At 31.4% G+C, this 12,200-nt stretch overlaps 1 protein-coding gene across 1 annotated transcript in view; it reads right to left on the bottom strand.

Annotated features, from left to right (window-relative positions):
* Positions 1 to 12,200, bottom strand: part of LOC129226637 (pseudouridylate synthase 7 homolog) — a 37,656-nt gene that overhangs the window by 23,699 nt on the left and 1,757 nt on the right. The window contains exons 2-5 of the mRNA XM_054861266.1: positions 9,563 to 9,659; positions 9,350 to 9,430; positions 1,456 to 1,594; positions 255 to 360 (exon numbers count right to left, since the gene is read on the bottom strand). Of these exons, the coding sequence (XP_054717241.1) occupies positions 255 to 360; positions 1,456 to 1,594; positions 9,350 to 9,430; positions 9,563 to 9,659 (423 nt within the window). The remainder of the gene's footprint in view (positions 1 to 254; positions 361 to 1,455; positions 1,595 to 9,349; positions 9,431 to 9,562; positions 9,660 to 12,200) is intronic.

Below are 12,200 nucleotides of genomic sequence, written 5' to 3'. Positions count from 1 at the left end.
GTCATGTGACATAATGGAAAGCATTTAAAATGGTGCAAAGCAACTAACAAAATGCAAAAAAATGAAAGTAAGTAAACCTCTACACAAGACTTGTTTCAATTTTTTTAATCAGGGAAGGGGGAGGGGGGCTGAAAACATATGTTCTTTCATTTGCATATGTTTATAAATTCACACAATAAAAATTAATAGGTTGTTAGACCTCTATAAATGCCATATTAGTCAACAAAGAGGATTAAGCAAAACAGTATACAAACCTAAGATATGATGCAATAGCACTGATAGTATTCATGGTATCTCTGTTTTCTTTATACATTACAAAGTGGAGGTAATTACCAGCAGGAGAGGGTTGGAACCGTCTGCCTTTAACAAAGCAAAAGATAAAGATAAAATTCTTTATTTGCACATTAAATTTTAATTAACTACTTTAAAAAATATTTTAATTTACCAGTTTTATAGCCTTCAAAATTTGTCAAAATTATGCAAAAAGACTTATCAAATTTGGTAGTTTTAGAATGAAGAATAAAATTCTTTATTGCAAAGAAAAACAATTATACAGAAAAAGTTGATTGGTCCGTTAGATTTGTCTTGAACCACAATAAGATAGAAGAGGATCAGCAGAATCAAAAATTTGAGTAAAACTGCTCTTTTGGTGCAAGAATTGCACTTTTAGTACAAATGCAGAGGTGCTTGCTTCATTTGCATTGTTTTGCAAACCATTTCTTCTCACTTAAAAAAGACAGAAGAGGCAAATAGAATAAACGAGGAAAGTAAAGCTTTATATGGGGAGTTGGCCATATTTTTATATTTCAATTTTATCTCATCAACACAATAAATAAGCAGTTTGATTTGCTGACATAACTTTCATAAGTTATTTATTATCATCCTGTATCTCAAATTTTTCTTGTCCCATGAAATTCAAAATAGACAGGTTGACTATAATAACAAAACACCACAACAAGTGAACCACACTGGGAGAAGGAAAGAGAGCTATATTTTCATTTTGAGCAGCATCTGTTACAGCTGAACATTCAGGTAATAGTAAAGTCAGAACAAACAACGTAAGTAGAAGCACAAATTTGTAAATTTGTGCTTCTACTTACGTTGTTTGTTCTGACTTTACTATTCAGCACAAAGGTATTTATTTATCTTATTCAGGTAATACTTTAAAATATTTTCAAAAGTAATACTTCGGTAGATATTGCTGCGTAAATAAATGCCCAGTGCATAAAACTAACCATAATTCAAAGCATTTTCAAAAGGGACAAGTTACAACATTTTGGTTTAGAACTTTTCAAATTATGCTATTATTTTCAGCTTGAAAAGTCTTCACATTGATCAATTTTTTCTCCTACATTTAAAATATTCCTATTAAGTTTTGTCTGAGGGAAATAAACAAAAGTTTAAATTATAAACAAGAAAAAATCTCTTACAAAAGGAGATTTTTAAGAGACAGACCTTTAGATTTTTGGTTTTGTTTCTTTGCAACAATAAACTTTTTAGCATCTTTATCAACAGTGAGAGATTCAATACCATGGAAATTCTGCCGAATTGCTTCATGTACCTTTTTCCTATAATTTTTATCTTCATTTGTAACCTACATTAGAGATAGAAAGTTAAAATCATTTAATATGCAATGCAGCATAAAAACATTGAAACAACCAGAGACCCGTAAAAAATATTAAGGGCAAATTTTTAAAATAAATCATTATAACTAATTTTAAACAAATCATTAAAAATAAATATGTTAAATCAATTTTAACCAAATCCATATCACTCAATGATAAACAAAACCTACATTCTCTACAGATAAATTGTTATACTTCAGAGAAAAGAAATTTCTCAACAAAAACATCTTTATGTTAATAGCTCTGTAAAACAAAAAACAAAAAAAAGTTCCTCAACTTTTCCATAACTGTTTTCTTGATTTGTAAAAAACATTTTATTTCCTTTGTGCATTGTAACTGTGTTTGTGAGTCTAAATTTTTTTCTTAAACTAATCTAACTTGACAAAAGTACTTTGGCTTTGTAACTTTTTGTATTAAAAGTTAGTCTAAAAATTTTCTCTTCCTGTGCGAGTGTGAGAACTTTTAATTGATGTTTGTAAAAATTTAATAAATTCTGAAAAAATAGTTATTTTTTGGTGAAAACTGATAAATGATTTAACACAATATGAGATACAGGGAAAATATGTGTTCAATTTGAAGTTAATGGCACATAAATAGCATTATAAAGAAATTCAGGCTCTAAAAATCATAAAACAAACTATAACTTAAGTACCCATCATTAGCAGCGATACATTCAAGGGGTTTGGTGTACCACTCCCCTTCATTGTACTCTGCTCCCCCCTCCAGCATAGCTTCCCCCACTCATCAATAACAATTTCTTTTTAATTTTATAATGCATATTTGTGTACCCCATCTTTTTTCTCAGAATTACACCAGTGATCTATAGTCCAATCAAAATGTAGATTTTAAGGGAGGTGGTTATTTAACAAAGGCTCACTCTAAAATTAATGCTGCTAAAATTATTAACTATATATATATATATATATATATATATATATATATATATATATATATATATATATATATATATATATATATATATGTAAGAACCGCCGCTCGGTTCTTATTACGAATCTTGTTGCAGTGTTGTGCCGTGATAATCCACCACGTAGGAAGAGGACAAAGCTACATTCACAAATCACATCTTTATTTTTACATGGAATATAACAGCAGGAACTTCTCTTAACTAACCAACTTGTTTAGTTGTGCCACGATTTTTATATAGGGAATATCATTAAAAGATTACAGATAATTATCCCTTGATCATGTGATCTCACGTGATCTGTATAGGAGGAGCAAATTGCAGTAACGAAATATTATTGGGCTTTGCACCGCAGACAGAGGCTGGCTTAAGTCTGGAGGGAAAAAAAGTGTCTGGTAGGTACTTTAAGGGAAATCTCATCTGAGCCTAGAACATAGCCATATATGGTGTGAGAAGCATTTAAGTGTGTAATAAATAATGTCAGTGACTCATACGCGCTGACATATAAGTGAACAGAACTTAATATGGAAAAGGCCTAGCAAAGGATTTTTCATATTACATCCCCACTCCCCCAAAGAATACGACAGGATTGAATAAGGGAAGGAAAAAAAAAATGAAGACGGGAAATTATCTGCAACCTCTTTCCTTTTTTTTTTTCAATCTTCTGAAATGTTATAACATTATACACATTACCTATACAATAACACTACAGTTACTAATAAAAACACAGTACATTAAAATGACAGTGTAGTTTGAGGTAAAATTATGTAATACTCAATACTTTTTGTAAGTTCTCTTTTATTATTTTTGCTTTTAGCAATTCTCGAATTTGATTGTCAATTTCTTCCTGTTGTTTAGGGGAAGTTTTATATGCCCTTAATGTCACCGGTAAGTCTGATGTTAACCTTAACCCGTTGTGGTTCAATTCTAATAGTTCCAACATCATACTTATTTATTGAAAATATATCGTCATAATTTTGAAGCATTTCCTTCAGATCCGCATTTTCTCCGTTTTCCGAATTCCCGTTGTTTGACTGACCGTGAGCGTAGGCCTCCACCCCCGCAATCCAGCACGGAAACCTTAGAAAAATGAAGAGAATCATTTTTTTCGCTTCTCCAAATTTTCTTTTTTTCTCCTTCTTGATTACTGGTGCTATTAATTGCCTTTTTTATGCTATTTTCAATTCGATTTTCCTCAAAACATTTTTTCTTTTTAGTTTTGTTAACTCTTTTTCTACGCTTACTTTTCTTCAATTTAGTATTTTCATTTCCAGGATCATTATTTTCACTGTCCTTAACCTTGATTTCAGGCAAAATGTGCAAAGACACATCATTTAGCGCGGACTCAGAAAAAGTGATCAGTTTTTTCCGATCCTGCATAACGACCCGTCTCATACAGTCAATGACTAAATGAAATCGAATGCAACTCTTTAAACCTAATATGGCATATGGTAAATCGGTGTCTAGAATAAAAAATTCCACTGGTCTAACGATATTACCAACTTTAAGGTGGAGCGTGCATGTTCGGTTAAGTGTCAGAATTCCCTGCGTTTGCTTAACATTCACGATTGTTTTTTCTTCAATCGAGACATTTAATGTTTTTGCAATCACACTAGGAATAATGTTTAAGGTTGATCCTGTATCTAAATTTAAACAAATCTTTTGTAATAAACTCGAGTTTCTTTTATTTTTAGTGTACACTTCATTATATAATTTATTTTCATTATATAATTTCTTTTCACTTTTGTAGATTATTTCGCCTTCTATATACCCGGGAACTAGTAATTGTCATGCTTCATTTGAATTTTCCTCTCCTTCCCTAAATTGTTTATCCTGATTCGGGGACTCTAGTAATGGTTCAACCGTCGAGGTATTTGGTTTATTTATGCAGGTTTGTCCCCAATGATATGCGTTAATAGTTCCTCGTCGTGCGCAGAATTTACAAGGATTAGGAGGTAGCTCCAGTGTATAATGTGTTGTTTGTTTTTTACGGGCGTTCTTTACTTCGTTATGGTTTAAAACACGACGTTTGTCCTGTGGTTGACTAAAATTATTTCGTGGAAAATTATTTCTACTTTGGTAAGCGTAATTAGGGTTTTGCCGAAAATTGTTTTGCATTTGGTTTCGCGGTACCCAGTTTTCATAAAATTGGGTAGGTCCCCTATAAGCACTTGGTTGCTGTGTCTTGGTCTTAAATTCATTTTTTGACATTTCATGTGGTACCTCGTTAATTATCTTAGTGACCACTTGAAGCCATTCTGTAGGAGTTTGCGGGTCTTTAATTAGCAGAAAAGGTTTAATTTGTTGCGGTAACCCATCTGAGAGCCCTTCTAGAATATGTTTGTTACTGAGATTTATTTTCCTTCCCAGTTCTACTTTTTCAGTGAAATAAAAGAATAATTCTTTGGCGTTTCCTGAGAATCTTAAGTTCTGGAAATCTGTGAAACTACTCATCGGGGTGAAATAATGTTCCTCAAAAATGTCTATTATCTCGCGAAAAGAAGTGCAACACAAACATTGATTAATATAGATTTTTAAGGCGGATCCGCGAATAAATTTCTGAAAATTTTTTAATTTCCAGCTTTCGTTTAATTTATTTAGGTTCGTTTCTTGGTTAAAATGAGCTAACCAAGCTGAGAAATTTATTCCCAACTCTGGCTCAAACAATAAGATTTCTGGGTTACTACCCGTATTTGTTTGTTTTGCTTCATTGTCAGAAGCAGAAATCCCAGCTAAATTTAGTTCTTGTTTTCTCTCAGTAACAGTTTGGCATTCCGCATCTGTGTTATTTACGTTTAATTCAGGCGGTAACTCAGCTTGAGTTTCCGCATCTTTTAGATTTGACTCTTTGTTTTCCATTTTTGAATTATTTTTATTAGAAGGGATTATTTCTGGGTCATTTTCTATTTCAAGGTTTTGACTAGTTTTGCCACTACGCAATATCATTATCTCTAATTTCACCAAACTTTAAAGCATTTCTTCTACTTTCCACATTCATATTCAAATTACTTAGTAAAATTTTAACAAGTGCTACAAATTAAAGACATATAAAAATAGTACCACAAAAGAGACTGTCTTACTTTAAATCAGAACAGAAAACACATTTACATTACATGAAACATTTTTGGCAACCAAACAAAATACTACCATAACGGCATGAGCCTTTTAAAGAGCTTGGTCGATAAATATTATACATATTTGCCATAATTAATGCAAAGAGATCATGCAAACCTTTCCCTAGAAATCACAATATAAACGAAAATACTTACTTGAAGAAAGTAAAAATAACATATTCCGAAATCTAAAAAAAAATGTAACTCAATCACCAGCCTGATCTCAAGATTTCAATTGAACGAAAGGGAAAAAAACACACAAGAGATCCTTGCAAATCGAACTTTCAACGAGCGAGGCCCCTCTTATCTGATCATCACAGTAAACCATATGGTGGCACAATTTATCACCAGCAAGTGGATTCTAATGATGCCTTCGCACCCAGGATGGGTCACACACTCACATTCAACAGATGCGCTGAGCACCAACACTCGGAAAAATCTTCGCTGGAGTTCCACTGAAATGATCTCTGGTCTCCATCTGGCACTTAAAACTTTCTTTTTCTTTCTTAGGATATTCCGAAGTGGTTTCACTGTTGTTAGCGGTTAACTCCAAAAGACACTGTTTCGATGTCTTGAAGCAAAAAATCCTCTTGCGGATGAAGCATGGTATTATCTTACGCAAATCACTCAATGCTGTAAAAATTTTAAAATGCTACAGCTCTGCCCTCATTTATCATCCTACCGGCTTGTAAGAACCGCCGCTCGGTTCTTATTACGAATCTTGTTGCAGTGTTGTGCCGTGATAATCCACCACGTAGGAAGAGGACAAAGCTACATTCACAAATCACATCTTTATTTTTATATGGAATATAACAGCAGGAACTTCTCTTAACTAACCAACTTGTTTAGTTGTGCCACGATTTTTATATAGGGAATATCATTAAAAGATTACAGATAATTATCCCTTGATCATGTGATCTCACATGATCTGTATAGGAGGAGCAAATTGCAGTAACGAAATATTCTTGGGCTTTGCACCGCAGACAGAGGCTGGCTTAAGTCTGGAGGGAAAAAAGTGTCTGGTAGGTACTTTAAGGGAAATCTCATCTGAGCCTAGAACATAGCCATATATGGTGTGAGAAGCATTTAAGTGTGTAATAAATAATGTCAGTGACTCATACGCGCTGACATATAAGTGAACAGAACTTAATATGGAAAAGGCCTAGCAAAGGATTTTTCATATTACATATATATATATATATATATATATATATATATATATATATATATATATATATATATATATATATATATATATATGTATATATATATATATATATATATATATATATATAATAAAAGTGAAAAATATTGAAAAGACCACACTAAGAGCCCATAGATGCGCAACGCAGCAAAACTAAAAAGCCAAGTAAATATAAAATTAAGCAAACAGAATTTCGAATATTAAACAAAATATAAATATAAATGATGATAAAAAGGAAAAATGCAAACAGCTATTAAGTAGGAATAGATAAAGAGTGAATCCAGAGCTCATCAGCCGTGGAGGATTCATTAATTATGGTCAAAAGACCAAAATTTTAACTATGAACTAGAAGAGAATGTTTAAGCTCCAGTACATGTAATATAGTAACAATGGGCAAAAGCACCACTTGTTAAGCTAAAAACAATAAACTAGAGCTCAAACCTAAAACTAAAAGCAGGGGGTTTCGCCTCGACTAATTAGGAAATAACTCGACTAATTACCGTGGAAGGCTAATTATCGGAACTTGTTTTCCTAATTAGTCGAGGTGAAACCCCCTGCTTTTAGTTTTAGGTTTGAGCTCTAGTTTATTGTTTTTAGCTTAGCAAGTGGTGCTTTTGCCCATTGTTACTATATTACATGTACTGGAGCTTAAACATTCTCTTCTAGTTCATAGTTAAAAGTTTGGTCTTTTGACCATAATTAATGAATCCTCCACGGCTGATGAGCTCTGGATTCACTCTTTATCTATTCCTACTTAATAGCTGTTTGCATTTTTCCTTTTTATCATCATTTATATTATTTATATTTATATTTTGTTTAATATTTGAATCTGTTTGCTTAATTTTATATATATATATATATATATATATATATATATATATATATATATATATATATATATATATATATATATATATAGCAAGAACTTAGGAGATAAGACTAACCGAACATTATTTTAAAAATGTACAAGGTAACATAATAATAACAAAAATATCAATGACAGGAACAAAAATGTTCAAAAAGGTACACAAACTTGTTTGAAACATTAAAAGCTGTTTTTAATTCTTCACACTATTTTAACACCATAAACTAGTTTTAAGATTGAGCTAAGCATCTAAAATTAAAGAAATAATGTGAACTGAAAAAGAGGAAAAAATATTCTTTTTATAGTTGAAAATGTAGTTATTAAGAAAGGGAATTAAAATAGAATGGTTCTTCAAAGAAGGATAAGAGAGAGTTAGCACTGAATCTTATGAGAGAACCTTATGTTCCATCAAAGTTATGATTCTTTGATGGAGTCGGTGTTTCCGCTACGGTTACAATTTTTGCAAAATGCTAAAAGAATATGTAAATCAAGAAAATAAAGCAAGGCATTTTCACTTTTTTGCTCAAATAAAAAAAAAAAAAAGAAACAAGAACGATGCACGACGATCCAAAACAGGAAGCATGTATGACAATAGTTAACTTAATCTGATTATAAATTTTAGCTAACATATTTAAACCTACTATTAAATTCAACAATACTTCGTCTTAATGGGTGTTATGTCCCCGGAATAAATGCATTATTGACGTTTTAAAAATTAAACTTCAGCTACTATCTCAATGCTAAATGTTGAATTTCAAAATTGGAAAAAATATTAGCTGCTGTCTATTTTTTTAAAGATGTTTCGGTTAAATCTAGAACTTTGCTTTCAACTGAAGATGAAACACATGAAAGGCAGAAAGATATATAAACATTTATTCATTAATCATCAGCATTTTAGCGCCTTGCAAAAATATTTTTTTTACCAATTTTTGCTTTTTTCCCAAAGAGCTTTTGAACTCAACTTAAAACACTAGATGGAGACTTTCCTACATGACATTACCTCAACTTAAATTAAAGGAAATTCATTTTCTTGAGACAAACCTAAGATCAATACCAATTCAACTGTCTGCATTGATTAGCATTAAAATTTACAATCAGCAAATAAAAAGTGGAAGGTAAATGCCAAAATAGGCTGAATGACTTTTACATGAGCAAGGTCGCCGAGGGCCAAGACGGGAACATAGTCAGTTTGTTGGTTTTCGGAATCCTTCCACTCAAAATCTGGCTAAGTTTATACTACTCTTACTCGGAGGCAGGCCGACTGAGTCATGGGACACCTAGTTTTCAACTAGGATGACAGGACCTCTCGTTGACCCTATACACATGAGAGGCTAAAGAGGCTTTTTTTATATAGCGTTAAAAACATTGCATTAGATATAATTTAATTACACCCTTGTAAATAAAAATACAAATATATAATAGAGCAGCTATATGTTTAAAAATTTGCTTTACACTTTTGAGTTTTAGGAGAACATACATAAATAATAATTATTTATTGTGTGAAATTCAATTATCTGATTTAAGGGTTTAAAACTATTTTATGACAGGCTATAAATGCATGCCTCGTTTCTCGTCACTGAGGATATTAAAAAAAAGAGAGAGAGTCAGAAAAAAACAAACCTCTATCAAAACTTCAGTTTCATTTCCGTCTGACAGTGCATGCAGTTTTTCTATTATTTCATCTTCAAGCACTGTTTTTATCTAAAATCAAAAATGAAGTGAGGTTGCGCATATGAAAAAAAAATGCATTTTAACAATTACAGATCAAAAGTTCTTTTTCAGATAAATATCCGTTACTTCAATAAAATTGAAAGTTTTAAATAGGTAACAAACCTCATGAGTATCTGTTAAATTCACAGGTTTCTTTATGTCTGTAAGCTTAACAAGTTGTCCTTGCAGATCAACTTCATTAACTAAAAAATCTGAATACCTAGGAGAAAAAATATATATATATATATATATATATATATATATATATATATATATATATATCAATAGAACAATGAACAGACAAGGTTACAACACAGATAAATGACAGAGATGAAGCCAGTACTCTTCAACAGTGGAAACTTCATCTTATGGTGGAAAGACCAAAAATTTTAATTATTAAAACTAAGAATGGGATGTCCAATTCCAAAAAAGTCAACATTCAGGATTACATTGGGCAAAAGCACCACATCCCGATATCTTATTCACTTGTTAAATTTTTTTGCTTTTAAGCAAATTATGATCTAAAATTAGTAGCACCAAGTGTAATTTAAAAAAAATTCGGATTTACTAAATTTTAAAGTTAACTATCATTCTATTTCAATTAAATGATTAATTCATAATCTATAATGTATTAGAACTAACCACTAATTTTTTTACACCATAACAATAAATTTATGTATGGATAATCAATTGATCTTTCCTTTTGTCCATTTCTTCCATTTTCTTCTTCTGGCGTCCCGGACTTTTTACAAAAAATTGGACAAAATACCAACCCTGATCATAGGACTTTAAAATACAATTTGAAAATAATTTTATCAAAAATATTTTTTTACAAGCCATTTCTATACTACTGATACCCCCCACTTTGAGAATTGTGATCTCTTTGCACCCGCTATGGAAATCCGATTTTTCAAATTTTTGATGTTTAGTACTCTTTGTCAAGAGGTAAACAAATAAAACATCTTTTCAGTTTTTTTAAAATCACGGAATTTTTAAGTTTTAAAGGAAATTCTGTGCTTTTTAAGTGTCTTGGGTCAAAAAGTTAAATGCTGAACATTTGTCTGAATTTTGATTTACTTGGGTTTTTAAATACTATACAGAAATATTTCTAACATAATTTAACATAATGAAGAATGTTAGATAAATATTGATACTTGAGAGAGAGAGATGTTGCCCTCCCCCCCTTGCCAAATACTAGAAAAACACCCCACAATGATATTCTCAACGTAGAAGAGGGAAACACTCAACTTAAAGTTTAAATGATGCAGTTTGTGCCATCTCTAAATTCTAAAATTTTGTTTTAACATTTTTTTTTTAATTTGAAATTATTTGATTTTTTACAAAATTAATTCATTTTACACAAAATTATATTCGATTTTTCACAAAAAATGGACCCTGTGAAAAGTCCTGGACAGACCTTTGAAACTTTTTTTTGTTTTTTAAAATTACGCCCACAATCGTTCTTTCAAACATAAGGTGTCTTGCTGTTCAGTATAACAATGAAGTGGCTTCAAGTGAAATGAAGTGGCCTGGAAGTCATCACAATTATGAATATCATGAAGAGAGGAGCATCTATAAAGATGCTCCGCTGTCATTGGAGAAGTGCCCTCACAGAGCACACAGAGAGGTGAATCTGCCAGGTTGATTTTATATAAAGACCTTTGAAACTTGAACAAAGCAATTGCCTGTTGGGTGATATGTTGATAGTTGAATTTTTAACCCTAACTCTAGTGGATTAACCCTAAACTCCAGTAGATAGCATTCATTGTTGACCACTTTTTCGTTTCTTTATTCCCCTGAAGTGAGTCTTACCAGGAAAACAGTTTAGTTACCGGATCCAGTTCAGCCTTGTCACAATGAAGCCTTTCCCTTCATGTGACAAATTATCTTTGTTATATGAATTTAACATGCTGTAGAGCAAGTTAAATTGTTGATGACGCCTGGAGCGTTACTAGATCACTGGCTATTATATATATTAGGATAAAACTTAAAGAAAAAAACATTGAAAATGTATGCGTAGAGTATAGAGTACCATATTTTTATAAAACTTCTATTTCTAACTAGTGATGTGGATCGGGTAAATACCCAGCGGGTAGGTAAATATTTTTTGGGTATTTACCCGGGTATTTACCCAAGGCCTGGGTAAATACCCCCAAAACTGGGTATTTTACAAAAAAAAATGCAAAAAGTGAATGGGGTTTTTAAAAAAAAATCTAAATATGAAATAATTGGTAAAACTGATACATACATATGTATTACACAGTTTATGATATTTTTTATTGAAAGACTTGATGAAATTATGAAAGAAACACACCGTGAACCAAAGAATCTTTCTTTTCAATGCCATAATTGGAGAAGTATAAGTAATTCAATGATGAACTTCAGGATTTCAAAGTCACAATCTAGGTTAGTCATATCCAAAATGAAAAAAAAAAAAAGCATGAGGGATGTTTGGAAGAATAAACTGAGAAGTTATTAAGACTATGATGTTATTTATTTAATTGCTGTTTAAGTGATAATGTGGCAATTATAAAACAGTTTTCACATTAATAAGCAAAAAAAAAAAAAAATCCAGTGTAAATCACTTTTTCTGTTGCATACAATTGAAATTGTGAAAACGATAAAACAAAGCTGTGTATTACAAGCAATGTTCGTCAAAATTCAAAACCAAGAGGTGGCGAAATCTGCTACTTTTTTAAAACTTCCAGTGAAAATCTAGATGGGGCAGTTATTTGTACTGTTTCCAAAGCTTAAAAGCTAA

Source organism: Uloborus diversus, chromosome 7, assembly GCF_026930045.1.
Source record: "Uloborus diversus isolate 005 chromosome 7, Udiv.v.3.1, whole genome shotgun sequence".
Classification (NCBI taxonomy): Eukaryota; Metazoa; Arthropoda; class Arachnida; order Araneae; family Uloboridae; genus Uloborus; species Uloborus diversus.
This window is presented reverse-complemented; position numbering and strand designations above follow the sequence as displayed.